General features: G+C 40.0%; 1 protein-coding gene across 6 annotated transcripts in view; it reads left to right on the forward strand.

Annotated features, from left to right (window-relative positions):
- Positions 1 to 17,845, forward strand: part of CCDC125 (coiled-coil domain containing 125) — a 32,538-nt gene that overhangs the window by 3,067 nt on the left and 11,626 nt on the right. For 2 of the 6 annotated variants that reach the window (XM_032627275.1, XM_032627276.1), the window contains 6 exons: positions 4,681 to 5,030; positions 7,753 to 7,814; positions 9,324 to 9,410; positions 10,386 to 10,463; positions 11,121 to 11,206; positions 15,074 to 15,156. In XM_032627275.1, coding sequence (XP_032483166.1) covers positions 4,721 to 5,030; positions 7,753 to 7,814; positions 9,324 to 9,410; positions 10,386 to 10,463; positions 11,121 to 11,206; positions 15,074 to 15,156 — 706 coding nt within the window. In that variant the 5' untranslated portion in view covers positions 4,681 to 4,720. Of the gene's footprint in view, positions 1 to 4,680; positions 7,815 to 9,323; positions 10,464 to 11,120; positions 11,207 to 15,073; positions 15,157 to 17,845 lie in introns of all 6 variants that reach the window. The other 4 variants (XM_032627277.1, XM_032627278.1, XR_004349248.1 and 1 more) reach the window with 4 other exon arrangements.

The raw sequence follows: 17,845 nt of genomic DNA on the forward strand, positions 1-17,845 counted from the left end.
GTGACGCCTGGATATATGTGGCACATTGAAAAATATTCTTAGCTGATCCTGTGATTGCTTACTCTTTCCTCTTATTGCTTTTTCCCTTTGCGTTGACCAATTCTGTTTTCTGCACTGTTGGCTACCAGACCCTGACCACGCCCTTCTTAACAGAGGCAGGAGGCTGCCCTAGAGGTAAAATACAGCCTCTTAGGGATTAGTCTTTGATTCAGTAAGTAATATCCTATCTACCTTGACAAATAAAAATAGACAAACATTTTTTAAAAATTATTTATTTATTTTGGCTGCGCCAGGTCTTAGTTGCAACATGTGGGATCTTCTTGTGGCATGAGGGCTTCTTAGTTGTGGCACGCAGACTTCTTAGTTGCAGCATACGTGCGGGATCTAGTTCCCCGACCAGGGATCGAACCCAGGCCCCCTGTAATGGGGGCACAGAGTCCTACGTACTGGACCACCAGGGAAGTCCCTAGACAAACTTATTTAGGAAATAAACTTGTAGAGGAACCAAGATGATTTCATAAAAATTTTGGGAAAAAATGGGTCCAATATACTTCGTTGAGTGTTGCCAAACTAGCTATTTTAGACTTTTACTCTCAGTTTTACTTGATATCATAAATAATAGAAACTTGGTTTACTCTGATGTTAATCTCATTGAAGTTCTCTGAAAGATAGAAAGCAGTGGCTAAGAGTCTAACAGTATCTCTGACGTGAGGGGTCTAGATTCAGAATCTGGCTCTCTCTCTTTTTAGCTATGTTATTTAACCTCTCTGTACTTCAGTGTAATTGTCTAGACTTAAACAACAATAGTATTGTCTTGTAAAGTGTTTGTGAAGATTAAATAGAATAATCTAAGTAGCGCACTTAGAATAGTGCCTCGCACACAGAAAGCAAGCAACAAGTGCTAGCTGTTATTAGATCATGGCTTAAAAGTTGTTGCCAGTTTTTTAAATTAATTAATTAATCTATTATTTATTTTTGGCCGTGTTGGGTCTTCCTTGTTGCACTTGGGCTTTCTCTAGTTGTGGTGAGCGGGGCTGCTCTTCGTTGCAGTGCACGGGCTTCTCATTGCGGTGGCTTCTCTTGTTGCGGAGCACGGGCTCTAGGCGTGTGGGCTCAGTAGTTGTGGCTCGCGGACTCTAGAACACAGGCTCAGTAGTTGTGGCATACGGGCTTAGTTGCTCCGCGGCATGTGGGATCTTCCCGGACCAGGACTTGAACCTGTGTCCCCTGCATTGGCAAGCGGATTCCCAACCACTGCGCCACCAGGGAAGCCCAAGTTGTTGCCAATTTAAGGCATCCAGTTTAATCATTTTCTTTTCTAGGACACAGCTGATTAACACACTTCTCGTCTTTTCCCCTAATCCAGTTAAAAGGTCTCATTTTTTTTCTGTTTTTAAAAATACATTTTAATATATTATTGAGGTATAATTTACATATAATAAAATGTACCATTATAAGTATATGGTTTAATGAGTTTTGACAAACCATCATTCCAGTCAACATACAAGACTTTTCATTACCCCAGAAAAGTTCCCTCATGCCCTTTGAAGCCAACCTTCCCACCCCAGGTAACCATTGATCTGTTGTTTTGCCTGGATTTCATACAATACATGGTTCTTCTGTTAGCATAATGTAAGATTCATCCACATTATTGCATATATCAGAAATGTATTATTTATTACTGAATATATTCTGTGTGTGGACTACCACAATTTGTCCATTTTCTTGTTGATGGACATTTGGATTGTTTTCAGTTTTTTGGCTAATTTGAATAATACTCTGAACATTCATGCACACATCTTTGTATGAACACATGTTTTCATTTCTCATGGGTAAAGCTTGAGAATGCAGTTGTTGGGTCACTTGTTTGAAAGAAACTGTCAAACTTTTTCAGTGGTTGTACCATCTTATACTCCTGCCATCAGTGTATTTGGGTGTCCACATCCTTGGCAACACCTGGAATTGACAGTGGTATGTGGTGGAATCTCATTGTAGTTTTTTGTAATTGTAATCTATAATTCCTTGATGAATGATATTGAGCCTCTTTCCATCTATGTATCTTCTTCTTCCTTTTTTTTTTGGCTGTGCTTTATGGCTGGATCTCAGTTCCCCGACCTCGGATTGAACCCGGGCACCGGCAGTGAAAGTCTGGAATCCTAACCACTAGGCCACTGGGGAACTCTCAAAGTATCTTCTTTTATAATGTATCTCTCTAAAATTTTTAAGGGCCTTTGTTTGTTTTGTTTTTTAATTTTGTTTTTGTTTTTTTTTTTTTGTTTTTTTTTACTGGTACACAGGCCTCTCACTGCTGTGGCCTCTCCCGTTGCGGAGCACAGGCTCTGGACACGCAGGCGCAGCGGCCATGGCTCACGGGCCCAGCCACCCTGCGGCATGTGGGATCCTCCCGGACCGGGGCACAAACCCGTGTCCCCTGCATCGGCAGGCGGACTCTCAACCACTGCGCCACCAGGGAAGCCCCTGTTTTTTAATCTTTTAAGGGCCTTTGTTTTTAAACATTGAAAATGTATGGTACCTTGACCCTAAAAATAACAGAAACCCCTTCAAACATGATAGATTTATTTGGCATCTTTGTGTGGTTTTAAAAGTGGGAGACTAAGAGAGAGACTTCAGCAAAAATACAAGACTGAGATTTAATTATTTTTGAATGTCCTGGTAAGCAATTACTTAAACAGCAGGATATTTAGAAAGGATTTCAGATGTGTTTATTTTCCTTTTAAAAAAAAGAGTCTTGAGAAAAGGATGAAATATTTCTAAATACCTTCAGCAAAGCAGCTGTTTTGAAATGGCTGGTGGTGAAAGTCCCTCTTCACTGCCCTTGTACTGGAGGGACAAGGCTGAGCATTTCCAGTGCTCTCCAGCCAACAGGTGGACACTGTCACCAGGTAGGTGCCCACAGTGGGCTCCACACGGGGTGGGGGTGTTTTTCGGTGATGGGCATTTCTCTGTAGGGCTTTTTTTTTTTTTTTTTTTTGCGGTACGCGGGCCTCTCACTGCTGTGGCCTCTCCCGTTGCGGAGCACAGGCTCCGGACACGCAGGCCCAGCGGCCATGGCTCACGGGCCCAGCCGCTCCACAGCATGTGGGATCCCCCCGGACTGGGGCATGAACTCGTGTCCCCTGCATTGGCAGGCGGACTCCCAACAACTGGGCCACCAGGGAAGCCCTCTGTAGGGCATGTTTATCCGGAGTTAGCCCCAGGTTATCCGGTGTGGAGCCTTACAGAGGTGGCTGTTTTGTTTTTCACCCCAGGCAGGTATTTCAGTTTATTGGTTTTATTTATTTAATTAATTGATTTATCTATTTATCTATTTATTTTGGCTGCACTTCGAGGCATGCAGCATCTTAGTTCCCCTACCAGGAATCAAACCTGCACCTTTTGCAGTGGAAGCACAGAGTCTTAACCACTGGACCGCCAGGGAAGTCCCTCAGTTTGCTTCTCCCTTTATCCACTTATTTAAAAGTACTGTTGTGCACTGATCACTGTCTTAGATAACTGTGTAGGCACTGGGCATGCATTGTGATCCAAACAGACCAAAATCTCTACCCTGTGGAGCTTGCATTCCACTTCGGGCCCTCGGGAGCGGGTTTGGGCTCCGGTAGAGGAAATGTCCAGGTCGCACTACCTTTTGAGAAGCGTAACAGGCAGGCCAGAGCCACCTTCTGCTTCCCTAGGCTCCCAAGTGTACTGCTTTCCCCCTTTGAATGGTGTGCTTTGAAAAATGAGCAAAATATAGAGGGGTATGTTAGTAGGTCATAAATGCCAAGAAGAAAAATCAAGCAGAGAAGTAGGATAGTGAAGAGGAGTTGGCAGTTTTAGGTGGGGTGCCAGGAAAGGCCACGCTGAGAAGGTGACGCTGCAGGGAAGACCCAAGGAGGCGAGGAACCAGCTGTGCATCTGGCTGGGGGAAGAATGTTCCAGGCAGAGGGAACTCGAAGCTCTGGGGCAGGAATGCCTGGCTCGGTCAGTAATACCAGGGAGGCTGGGGAGGCCAGGGTGAGGGTACGGGGCAGAGGTGAGCTTGCGGCCCCTCGCCATTGGAAGGGCTTTGACTTTTACTCTGTGCTGAGAAACACTGGAGGTGTGGCATGGTTAGAGAAAGAGAGGGACGACGGGGGGACCTTCTTCCCTCCATCTGTCACTGTCCCGACAAAACCTCTCCTAATCGTATCTGCACAGAAATAGAAAATGAACCAAGTAGAGCCGTAGGAGAGAGCGTAAGGGCCCTGAGCACCTGAAGTAGATAAAGGGTTGTGAGGAACAGAGGCAAGATGGTCTGAGTCATTGGAAGCTGGGTTTTCAGAGACTCTTCTGAATTTTATACAGCTCTTAGGCTCATGAAAACGGATCCCTTTCCTTTGTAAGCTTGTTTGTCAGGTGCGTTCTTTTTCCTTGGCAAAGCCTGATGTGCTTTATCCTGATCAGTAGATTATTGGATTCAGTAAAAGTCTTTCCTATTTCCTTGGAAATAAGGAGTCAGATCTTTTCTTACCCGAAAAGTCCTGAAATGTTAAACAGCTTCAGTTGGATTGCAAGGGGCATCTGTGTGCTTGTGCATTGCTGGCTGTGCCTGTAAAATACAGGAAGGAACTTTTCTTCCCTGGCAAACCCAACTTTGATTATACTGACGGCTTTTTAACTACTGTTTTCTCTTAACTGCAGATAACTTGTTTATCCCTACGGTAAAGAAGGCACGTGGCTGATGAGCAGGGAGGCGAGGCCGCAGAGTGAGGCAGAGGGGCAGGCCTGGGAAGCAGAGGACGATGACATGGCAGAAGGCGATTTAGGGTATGGCCTCAGAAGAAGGCCCGGCGGCATTTATGAAGTGCAAGTTTCACATTTATTTACATCTAGAAAAAGATCAGATGGAAAGGCCTGTAGTCCTCCCCCGTTTTCAAGAAATGGGGAAGAAAGAAACAGTGCCGTTTTTCAGTATTCCAAGCATAAGAGCTTGCATGATACACACCCGGAAGGACCCCAAATTCCCTATCACGGCCGACAAAGTAGCACTGGTAAGAATGCCCAGCATCCTCTTTCTCCTCCTCTTTTCTGCCCTGTGGATTTTATCAGTGCTGTCAGCCTTCCAACACATGAAGATGGGTCACCGTCGTGGATTTTAGAAATTTATCTTTATTCACCTCTAGAGGCTGATTGGTGATGGTAAAAGTGATTGATGTTTGTGTCTCCACGCGTTATACAAATTGTGAAGTACAGTAATTATTCTGCACCAATACATATATGTTAGTTACATCAATAAGTAATTACTTACCTTGCTTTTCTTGTGAAGTAGTGGTATACGTCCTTTGTTCTTTTTTTGTCTTATTCAGCAAACATTTATTGGGTACCTGTTAGGTGCCCAGCACAGTACCAGACTCTGGGAATAACATCAGTAAATAAAATAGTCAAAGGCCCTAATGCCATGGAGTTCACATTCTGGTAGAGCAGACAGAAAATAAACCTGCAAATCAACAGCTATGTAATATCAGGCAGTGGTACGTGAAAAGACAGTGAGTGAGTGGAGGGGCTGGGGCGCTGCTGTTTGAGGCACAGGTCAAGAGAGGTGACATTGGGCTTCCCTGGTGGCGCAGTGGTTGAGAGTCCACCTGCCGATGCAGGGGACGCGGGTTCGTGCCCCGGTCCGGGAAGATCCCACATGCCACGGAGCGGCTGGGCCCGTGAGCCATGGCCGCTGAGCCTGTGCGTCCGGAGCCTGTGCTCCGCAACGGGAGAGGCCGCAACAGTGAGAGGCCCGTGTACCGCAAAAAGAGAGGTCACATTGGAGCACTGCAAGCCTGATGCTCATCTGGGGAAGGAGTGTTACAGGCAGAACACACAGGCTTCAGGTTATTTTCGGGATGTCATAAAATTCTCAAAACAAAATTAATTTATCATAAGTAAAAATAAATTGTGCTGTACACTAAGGAGAGAATAAAATTCAGAATCATATTGTGATAGAATGTTACAACTGCAAAGTGACCCGGAACTGGTGGATGAGTCCCAGCCTGCACTGAGGTACAGCTCTGGTGTGGCTGAATCTTTTGTAATCCACATTGTAAAACTTCCCCACCAAAGTGGAACAAACACAATTAGAACAACATGAAAATAATTTAAGAAACATTTCAGATTTACGAAAACATGGTGCAGCTGGGGATCGATCTCTGTCCTTCAAAATCCTTCTTGAAATTAGGATGGGATTATGTATATATTTTTCTTCCAAGTCCTTATCATGCATAGAGGATGGATACTGTTTTGCAAGCAAGGTGTTGAAAATTGAACGTTATGCTAAGATGCCTTTACAAAAATGTGAGGAAACTACTGGGATATCAACAAGAAGTAATAGTAATGGTATGAGCTCCTATATTTTTTGAGTTATCGACTTTTGTCTTTTTATCAAAGTTGACTTGATCCTAGGTGAGAATATTGTGTTAGTTTCCTCTTGCTAATAGGCAGTTTCCAAATTACCAGAAATTTAATGGTTTAAAACAACATAAATTTTATTCTCTTACAGTTCTGTAGGTCAAAAATCCAAAACAGGTTTCACTGGACTAAAATCACCGTGTTGGCATGGCTGCCTCCCTTCTGGAGGCTCTAGGGGAGAACCCACTCCCTTGCCTTTTCCACCTTCTAGAGGCTGCCTTCCCTGGCCGTGGTACCCTTCCTCCGTCTTCACAGCCACTTCTCCCGCTGCCTCATGCTGATACTGACTCCCCTGCCTCCTCCTTTCATTTATAAGGACCTGGGTAATCCAGAATCATCTCCTATCTCCACGTATTTAATCATACCTGCAAAATCCTTTTTGCTAGGTATTCACAGGTTCTGGGATTAAGATGTGGACATCTTTGGGGGCCATTATTCTGCCTACCACAGGTGTTAATAGAGTAGAACTTGTCATTGTCAAACCTGTGTTACTTTTTTAAAAATTTATTTTTTTATTTTTGGCCACACCATGCTGCATGCAGGATCCTAGTTCCCCGACCAGGGATTGAACCCATGCCCCCTGCACTGGACCGCCAGGGAAGTTCCCCAATGTCACTTTTGTCCCTCATTGGAGCCCTGAATTATCAGAGTAAAAACATGACTTAGGTTTTCCCTTGGTTACTGTCATGTTGATGAAAGTTCAGAATAGCAAAGAAAAGAATTGTTTTGAGAAATTTTTAATGTCCCTCAAAATACTCTTTCTAAATTGTTTTGCTTCTTTTGACTTCCTGTTCTCTTGCTATAATTTATCACTTCAATGTTTTTCTGTTGCCAGTGAAACTGCAATGTAAATGAAGTTCCTGGGAAGCCCAGATTAATGTCTCAGTTGATCGATCCCATTAAGGAGAGAATAATTGAAGTTACTGGAGACTTCTAGTGATTCTCCTTGGAAAGAAATTAAATTCAGGTTATTTCTTAGATATTCGTATCACGATATTGATCAAGCTTAAGCCAAACACCAAAATTTATTTACTTTACTCACCAACATTCATTAATACTGTGTTTGGATATAGTAAGTAACCAATTCATTAACAACAGTTTTATTTTAGAGTCCTTTTTTTTAAGAGTCTTTCGATTCAAAAGTATGTGTCTTTTCATTTGTGGAATGTTCTAAGCTATCTGTTTTTATCGTCATTTGGTTTATTACAGTTATTTTCTTGTTTCAGTTTAGGGAAAGGCTGTATTTGATATTTTGTAAACAAATGTCCCATATTTAACTAGCTAAAGAAAATATTTAATTTTTTTTTTTCCCTCTAGTAGATTCTAATTCAGAGTTGTCAAATGTGGAATTAAGGCAACGTCTTCAGGAAACTTTAGAGGTAGGTCCTCTGGCTAACATGCAAATTCTCATGTGAATAAAGTCCACTGATAGATATTTTGTGTAAGTATTACTAACATGGTATGGAAGTCAACTGTTGGCTTTCCATATATTCTCGAGCCACACTGTCAAGCTCATAGCTTCCAACTGGCCTCCGCATCTCGGTGGCTTCGTCGCCTCATCTCTCTCAATGGCTGTTCGTATAAACATGCCCTCCTGTTCTCCTTTCCAACTTATTTCTCTAATCTCCTCCTGGAGAAAATAATCACTCCCTTCCATCTGTCTTCCCAGTATGTGTGACTTGAAATAACCTGACTTAATTGAACCTCTTTGAAGTCAGAGGACTAGAAAGTACCCCAGGGGGTCTGAGGAGACCATCCGTCTTGCTGGGAGTTGGAGTTTCTATGAGGGTGCTTGTCCTTTCAGGAACAGAAAGCCTGTCTTAGTGTGCATTTGTTTTTTTTGTTTGTTTTTTTGGGTTTTGTTTTGGCCATAGCATGTGGGATGTTAGTTTCCCGACCAGAGGTCGAACCTCAGGCCCCCTGCAGTGGACGCATGGGGTCTTAACTGCTGGACCGCCAGGGAACTCCCTTACTGTGCCTTTGTATCTCTTCTGGTGACTGCTACTCTACTGGTTTCCTAGGGCTGCCCTGACAAACTGGTGTCTTAAAAGAGCAGATCGCAGCTTCCCTGGTGGCGCAGTGGTTGAGAGTCTGCCTGCCGATGCAGGGGACACAGGTTCGTGCCCCAGTCTGGGATGATCCCACGTGCCGCGGAGCACTGGGCCTGTGAGCCATGGCCACTGAGCCTGCGCGACCGGAGCCTCTGCTCTGCAACGGGAGAGGCCCGCGTACCGCAAAAAAAAAAAAAAAAAAAAAAAGAGCAGATCGATTCTCTCTCAGCTATGGCGGCTAGAGGTCTGAAATCAAGATGTGGGTGGGCCATGTTCCCTCTGAAGGGTCTAGAGGAGAATCCTTTACCACCTCCTAGCTTCTGGCGGTTGCCGCCAACAACCTTTGGCTTGTAGCTGCGTCACACCAGTCATTGGATTGAGGCCTACTCTAATCTAGTATGACATTAATTACATCTGCAAGGACCCTATTTCCAAATAAGGTCGAATTTATGGTACCAGGGGTTAGGACTTGAGCATATCTTTTGGGATGGGGGGCACAGTTCTACCTATAATAGCTACTGTACCTGTATAGCCGATCATGTTCTTATTTTATGTGGTCTAAAGCTTTTTCTCCAAATTATTAACTGTGTGTGTGGCCTAGATGGGTAAAAGCAAAAGATTTGGGCTTTTAGTCATAACTGGCACCTGACAGCGAGCATCTCAGTTTTAGCCTCTCTGGTCCACTTATAAAGCCTGGAGGAATTTCCAACCTCATTTTGTAAGGTCAGAGCACTTTGAGTCGAAGTGAATGTTGAGCTTAAATGTAGACTGTCTAAATCGATCATTTGGGGTTGCATATCTCACAGATAGGAAGACTAATTGTATTTTTCTCCTCAGGAGGTAGAAATTTTGAAAACTGAACTTGAGGCATCTCAAAGACATCTTGAAGGTAAAGAGGAAGCATTGAGAATTCTTCAAAGCAATGTAAGAAGTTACTTTTACACTTTCATCAGGTACACATTCCAATGATAGGTAGTATGGTTTTATCTTTTTAATTTAATTTAATTTTTATATTTTTGGCCATGCTGCACAGCTTGCCGGATCTCAGTTCCCCAACCAGGGATTGAACCCAGGCCATGGCAGTAAAAGTGCCGAATCCTGAACACTAGACCACCAGGGAACTCCCTGGTTATAGCTTTTAAAATAAAAGCATCAGTGTTTATAATATAGTGTTTTTTTTTTGAGCTATAGATTTTTAAAACAGCTTTATTAAGATATAACTTAATGTCATGAATTTCACTTGTTTTAAGCAATTTATTTTTACTAAACTTAGAATCGTGTAACTATCATCACAACTTAATTTAGAACATTTCCATCACCCCAAAAAAGGAACCTCTTACCTATTAGCAGTTATTCCCATTCCCATCCCCAGCCACCACTAATCTACTTTCTGCTTTATAGCTTTGCCTTTTCTATTTCATAAATAGAACCATACAGTATATGTCTAGATTCTTTTGCCTCTTGATTCTTTTTTTTTTTTTTTTTCTTCTTGATTCTTATAGTTAGTGTATTTTGAAGGTTTATGCATGTTGTAGCATGTGTCAGTGCTTTCTTCCTTTTTTATTGCCAGATAATATTCCATTATATAGATATGCGACATTTTGTTTATCCGTTTACCAGTTGATAGGTATTTTGGGCTATTATGAATAATGCTGCTAGGAATGTTCATGTACATGTCCTTGTGTGCGAAATCCATTCGTTCATTATCACGTTCATTGGGAAAGAACCAAACCAAGATCTTCTGGCTTTTGAACTATCAAACTCTATACAAAAGGTCTCTGTGGGAATCTCATCTCAAGGTACTTTTCTACTGTCTTAAAATAAAAATGTGAACTTCACCTTGCATATAAGGGTGATTGGAAATTTAATTTATACTGTTACAATCTTTATTTTTCTTAGGCAATATTTGGCAAAGCCACAAGTCATACCCAGGCAGTGCTTCAAAAAACTGTGGAACAAAAGAGATCCTTGGAGAAGGTATTTGACCACATATAGCGTATAGTGTAGACTTGTTCAATTCAATAAGCTTTCAAATAGAATTCCCTTAAAAATCACCGTACCAGTGGATATGTCATTTGTGCATACCCTCTGCTAGGTGTACTTCAACTTCATACAGTCTCTTCCCTTTTGGAGCTTATAATCCAAAACAGATTGTCACATGGGCTAAGCCTGCCAAATCGACACTTCCTGTTTTTCTTTTCCTATTTTTCTTCTTCTGCTTGCCCTGCAGAGCCTGCCTCTTTCTGACCATCTCATCTTCACTAAAAAGGTAGTTAGGAATCACCCTAGATGGTCATCTTCCTATTCCTGTTTTACTCTCCCTTGGTGGGAGTGTCCTGGGCTCAGACTTCCAGGAGTATATGTTGGGATCTGCATGGGTTGGGGACAATGAGAAATCTAGGTTCAGGCCAACAAATTTGAAACGTTCCCTATAATAAGTAAGCTTCAGCAAAGCTTTTTTGAGTGCTAAAGAGGCATGTCATATGTGTTTATAAACATCATAGACTCTTTTTGAGCAGTAATTAGTTTTTTGTCTTTAACCTATTTCTGTGAAGTGACTAAATGATTTCAAATATTCAAAAGTCATGAAATGATTTGTAGTAATTTCCTTGAAAGTGCTATTTTTTTTAATAGGAAATAAATGCCTTGCAGTGGGAAATAGAATTTGATCGCAATAGATTTAAAAATATAGAGGAATCTTGGATCCAAAAATATGAGAGGTTTGTATATTATTATTCCATAATTTTTCTTTGGAAATTTTTAAACTGTGTATAATTCAAATGTAGCTTAGGCTTTCTTCTTTTTTGAGCACACTAAGTATAAAATTCAGGGAATTCCCTGGTTGTCCAGTGGTTAGGACTTGGCGCTTTCACTGCCGGGGCCCGGGTTCAATCCCTGGTCGGGGAACTAAGATCCTGCAAGCCACGTGGCACAGCCAAAAAAAATAAAATAAGATTCATATTGCTTACCTACTTACCATTTCCATATTTTATTGTTACTGTTAATTTTCTTTCTTTAAAAACTAGTATAAACTGTATATTAAAATACAGTTTAAGAGCCATGTTTCCCAAGTTATTTTAGCCTTGCACTGTTTTTTCAAAGTCTTTTGAGCAACTCTTATATTAGTGTGAATTTATTTAATAACTTTGACCTTATGAATATGTTATAATTTAATCACTGAGAAATTGATTTGGTATCTGGGGTTATAGATGGCTTTAGTACCTAATTTTTAAATTTATTACTTCTTAACTTTTAATTTGAGATAATTGAAGACTTACAGAAAAGTTGTAAGAATAGAACAACTCCTATATATCTTTCACCGAGATTCTCCAAATATTAACTCTTTATCACATTTACTTTATCATTCTTTTTTCCTTTCTTTCGCTCTCTTTGTAGTTAAATACATAAATATAGAGGTAATATTTTCTGAACCATTGTGCATATATAGGGTCCCATTACTCTAAATACTCCAGTTTGTATTTTTTTAAAAAGGGACGTTCTCATTTATAACATAATATAGTTATAAAAATCAAGACCTTAACCCAATACTATTATTTAATGTGCCAACTATATTACCAACTATCTTAATAATGTTATATTATTCTTTATATTACCAAGTATCTTAATAATGTTCTTAGAGCAAAAGAGAAAACACAGTTTCCCCTGTTCAGGACCGGTCCAGAACCACATGTTGCATTTGGTTGTCATGTCTAAATTTTAGTCTCCTTTAATCTGAAACAGTTCTTCAGTGTTTATCTTTTATAACCTTGACAGTTTTTTGAGGCGGACAGGCCCATTATTTTATAGAATATCCTACAATGAGGGCATCTGATGCTTCTGGCTTGAATTGGGTTGTGCATTTTGGGCAGTGTTACCACTGAAGCTGTGTATTCTTAGTCCATCACATCAGGAGGCATGTGGTGCTGATTTGTCCTGTTCCTAGGATGTGAATCTTGATCAGTTGGTTAAGGTATGGTGTCTGCCCTCATTCTCCACTATTAAGTCACTGTTTTTCCCCTTGTAATTAATAAGCATCTTGTGGAGAGATACTTGAAAATTATGTAAATATACTGTGACTCAGCAGACTTTTCACCCACTCGTTTTTATATCCACTGATAATTCTACCTGAAGCAATTATTACTACAATGGTTGCCAAATGGTAATTTTCTAATTCCCTTATTCCTTCTACATTTGTATGTTGGCATTTTACTGTAAAAAAGAGTTTTTCCTTCTCATTTGTTTGTTTATACCAATACGGATTCAAGGATTCTTGCATTATTCAGTGGGTTAAAAGCTATTACTACCATAATTTCTTTTGATGCTTAAAATTTTCCAACTTCGGTCAGTGGGAGCCCCATCAAGCACAGGTGTTCCTGTGACCTTTTGACATTTATTTTTCTTTAAGCACTTTCGTGCTTCCTGGTACAAGATATTCTAGTCCAGGATGCCTACAATATTACGTATTTCTTCAAGGAGCAGCAGTTCCTTTTAATGGGGAATGGTGTTTAGAAATCAAGATCTGAGTGCTAGGTGTGCTCATTACTACTGAGGATTCACTGCGTGAAGTTCCTCTCAGAGGACAGAGTTAGAAAATACACAGATGCAGACACACACATATATATATATACATCTATCTATCTGTCTTTCTATGTCATCGATTTATCATCTATCTACCTGTCTCTTTATCATTTATGTATGTATGTATCTATCACATATCAATGAGATCATACTTATATCTCCAATTGCAGAACACCACCACAGGGTTCATCTTAGCCTTGCCCCTCTCTGCATTTGTAAGTCCCACAAGGAGACACCTGGCTCCAGTTACCCTGTATGTTTACTTATTTGTTCCATCATAGACTATACAGAAAGTAACTTTAGAATTGCTAATACATACCATTGTAAAAATCAAACCCATTAACTAGACTTCCATATTTGTTTACAGTTTTGTTTTTAGCCTGAATTAAATTTAGCCTGAATTGTAATTAAAAACGGTCGCCAGATCATCTGGTCTAATTTATAACTTTAAATAAAATACCTATCAAGACGTGATAGTCCTAGGGAATATTACATGCTGTGCTTGGGACAAGCCTTGTATCATTAAAATGGTGGTCATGAAGTTAAAGTTTCTCAATTAAAAGTGAAATGTGGTTCACATCACACAAAAAAATTCTGTATCCATGTATGTGATGCATGTTGACTGTATTGTGGTGAACATTTTGTGATATGTACAGGTGTTGAGTCATTGTGTTGTACACCTGAACTAATGTAATGTCAGTTATATCTAAAAAACAAGAAATGTAAATCTAAGACATTCCCTTTCCATGAATTACCTACAAATTAATAAAACATGAAATCAGTTTCTCAAGCAATGTCTATAGCCCTTGAGGAATAAAGCACCTTTTTTTTCCCCTTTATAAATTTATTTATTTATTTACTTACTTATTTTTGGCTGTGTTGGGTCTTCTATTGCTGCGTGCAGGCCTTCTCTAGTTGCTGAGAGTGGGGACTATTCGTTGTGGTGCATGGGCTTCTCACTGCAGTGGCTTTTCTTGTTGCGGAGCATGGGCTCTAGGTGTGTGGGCTTCAGTAGTTGTGGCACGTGGGCTCACTAGTTGTGGCACGTGGACTCAGTAGCTGTGGCTTGTGGGCTTAGTTGCTCTGCGGCATGTGAGATCTTCCCGGACCAGGGCTCGAACCCATGTCCCCTGCATTGGCAGGCGGATTCTTAACCACTGCACCACGAGGGAAGTCCCAGCCTCCATATTTTGAGTTGAAAGGTGGGACTAAGGAAGTAGACCAGAGTCAAAATGTTAGAGGATATTTTTAGTCCTGGAAGAGCAGCGGATTCTTAACCACTGCACCACCAGGGAAGTCCCGATGGTGGGCAATTTAGGAACTCTTGTAAGTAATTCCAATTTTCATTCAATAGATAAAGCTCCCTATGTATCTTTTTCTTAAATTGAGGTATAATTGACATATAACAGTGTATTAGTTTCAGGTGTACAATATAATGATTTGATATTTGTATATGTTGCAAAATGATCATCACAATAAATCTAGTTAATATTCATTGCCGTACATCATTACAGTTTTTTTCTTATGTTGAGAACTTTTAAGGTCTACTCTCTTAGCAGCTTTCAAATACTGTACAATAATTGTTAGCTACAGTCTTCATGCTGTACATTGCATCCCCAGGACTTATTTATTTTACAACTGGAAGTTTGTACCTCCCTATGTATCTTTTTATGCAAATTTTGGAAGGTGAACTAAGCATGTAGTTGGTGTTCAAATGGTTATTAACTTGATTGAAACTTTAGTAAAGAGAATGAATGTTCAAAATAGATGACTTAGAGGTATTTCTGGTTCTGATACTTTCTCAGCTAAGTATACAGAAGGGTTAAGAGTAAGTTCAAAGTCTAACCACACTCCTTTAAATTTTTATTTTATTACCTATATAAATTCTAGACTGTTTTGATGTAAGAAAAATTATATTAGAGTTTTCGTGTTCTAATTATGGGATTAAATATTCTCATTCACCTACAAAGTATTAATGTTTTAGTTACTTGGAGGGTACTTTTTTCCAGGCTAAACTGTGAAAATGCAGTCCTCAAAGAAACTTTGAAACTGAAAACAGAAGAAATTAAAATGCTCAAGTCTGAAAATACAAGTAAGTAGAGTGGTATTTTGATAATTCTTTAAAAATACTATGTTAAAAGATCAGTTTTATATAGAATGTCCTATGTTAAGAACAAAATATCAATAGACAAAGTGCTAATATTTTGAAGTAACATATTTTAAGGATAAAAGAGAAGAAATGCATCAGTTAGGTTTTTTTTTTAAACATCTTTATTGGAGTATAATTGCTTTACAATGTTGTGTTCGTTTCTGCTGTATAACAAAGTGAATCAGCTATATGTATACATATATCCCCATATCCTCTCCCTCTTGCATCTTGCTCCCACCCTCCTTATCCCACCCCTCTAGGTGGTTGCAAAGCACCGAGCTGATCTCCCTGTGCTATGCAGCTGCTTCCCACTAGCTATCTGTTTTACATTTGGTAGTGTATATATGTCAGTGTTACTCTCTACTTCGTCCCAGCTTACCATTCCCACTCCCTGTGTCTTCTAGTCCCTTCTTTATGTCTGTGTCTTTATTCCTGTCCTGCCCCTAGGTTCATCAGAACTTTTTTTTTTTTTAGATGCCATATATATGTGTTAGCATACGGTATATGTTTTTCTCTTTCTGACTTACTTCACTCTGTATGACAGACTCTAGGTCCATCCACCTCACTACAAATAACTCAGTTTCATTTCTTTTTATGGCTGAGTAATACTCCATTGTATATATGTGCCATATCTTTATCCATTCATCTGTCGATGGACACTTAGGTTGGTTCCATGTCCTGGCTGTTGTAAATAGAGCTGCAGTGAACATTGTGGTACATGACTCTTTTTTTTTTTTTTTTTTCACATGACTCTTTTTGAATTATGGTTTTCTCAGGGTATATGCCCAGTAGTGGGATTGCTGGGTCATCTGGTAGTTCTACTTTTAGTTTTTTAAGGAACCTCCATACTGTTCTCCATAGTGGCTGTATCAATTTACATTCTCACCAACAGTGCAAGAGTTCCCTTTTCTCTACACCCTCTTCAGCATTTATTGTTTGTAGATTTTTTTGATGATTCTGACTGGTGTGAGGTGATACCTCATTGTAGTTTTGACTTGCATTTCTCTAATGATTAGTGATGTTGAGCATCCTTTCATGTGTTTGTTGGTAGTCTGTATATCTTCTTTGGAGAAATGTCTATCTAGGTCTTCTGCCCATTTTTGGATTCTTTTTTTAAAATTAATTAATTAATTAATTTGGCTGCGTTGGGTCTTCGTTGCGTCGCGGGCTTCTCACTTGCAGTGGCTTCTCCTGTTGCGGAGCACAGGCTCTAGGCGCCTGGGCTTCAGTAGTTGTGGCTCATGGGCTCTAGATCACAGGCTCAGTAGTTGTGGTGAATGGGCTTAGTTGCTCCATGGCATGTGGGATCTTCCCGGCCCAGGGATCAAACCCGTGTCCCCTGCATTGGCAGGTGGATTCTTAACCACTGTGTCACCAGGGAAGTCCAGGTTGTTTGTTTTTTTGATATTGAGCTGCATGAGCTGCTTGTATATTTTTTGGAGATTAATCCTTTGTCAGTTGCTTTGTTTGTAAATATTTTCTCCCATTCTGAGGGTTGCCTTTTTGTCTTGTGGTTTCCTTTGCTGTGCAAAAGCTTTTAAATTTCATTAGGTCCCATTTGTTTATTTTTAGTTCCATTTTTCTAGGAGGTGGGTCAAAAAGGATCTTGCTGTGATTTATGTCAGAGCGTTCTGCCTGTTTTCCTCTAAGAGTTTTATAGTGTCTGGCCTTACATTTAGGTCTTTAATCCATTTTGAGTTTATTTTTGTGTGTGGTATTAGGAAGTGTTCTAATTTCATTCTTCTACATGTAGCTGTCCAGTTTTCCCAGCACCACTTATTGAAGAGGCAGTCTTTTCTCCATTGTATACTCTTGCCTCCTTATCAAAGATAAGGTGACCATAGGTGCATGGGTTTATCTCTGGGCTTTCTATCCTGTTCCATTGATCTATCTTTCTGTTTTTGTGCTAATACCATACTGTCTTGATTACTGTAGCTCTGTAGTATAGTCTGAAGTCAGGGAGCCTAATTCCCCCAGCTCTGTTTTTGTTTCTTAAGATTGCTTTGGCTATTTGGGGTCTTTTATGTTTCCATACAAATTCTGCAATTTTTTGTTCTAGTTCTGTGAAAAATGCCATTGTTAGTTTGTTAGGGATTGCATTGAATCTGTAGAGTGCTTTGGGTAGTATAGTCATTTTCACAATGTTGATTCTTCCAATCCAAGAACATGGTATATCTCTCTATCTGTTTGTATCATCTTTAATTTCTTTCATCAGTGTCTTATAGTTTTCTGCATACAGGTCTTTTGTCTCCTTAGGTAGGTTTATTCCTGGGTATTTTATTCTTTTTGTTGCAATGGTAAATGGGAGTTTTTCCTTAATTTCTCTTTCAGATTTTTCATCATTAGTATATAGGAATGCAAGAGATTTCTGTGCATTAATTTTGTATCCTGCTACTCTACCAATTCATTGATTAGCTCTAGTAGTTTTCTGGTAGCACCTTTAGGATTCTCTATGTGTAGTATCATTTCATCTGCAAACAGTGACAGTTTTACTTCTTCTTTTCTGATTTGGATTCCTTTTATTTCTTTTTCTTCTCTTATTGCTGTAGCTAAAACTTCCAAAACTATGTTGAATAATAGTGGTGAGAGTGGGCAACCTTGTATTGTTCCTGATCTTAGAGGAAATGGTTTG

This window comes from Phocoena sinus, chromosome 3, assembly GCF_008692025.1.
Source record: "Phocoena sinus isolate mPhoSin1 chromosome 3, mPhoSin1.pri, whole genome shotgun sequence".
Classification (NCBI taxonomy): Eukaryota; Metazoa; Chordata; class Mammalia; order Artiodactyla; family Phocoenidae; genus Phocoena; species Phocoena sinus.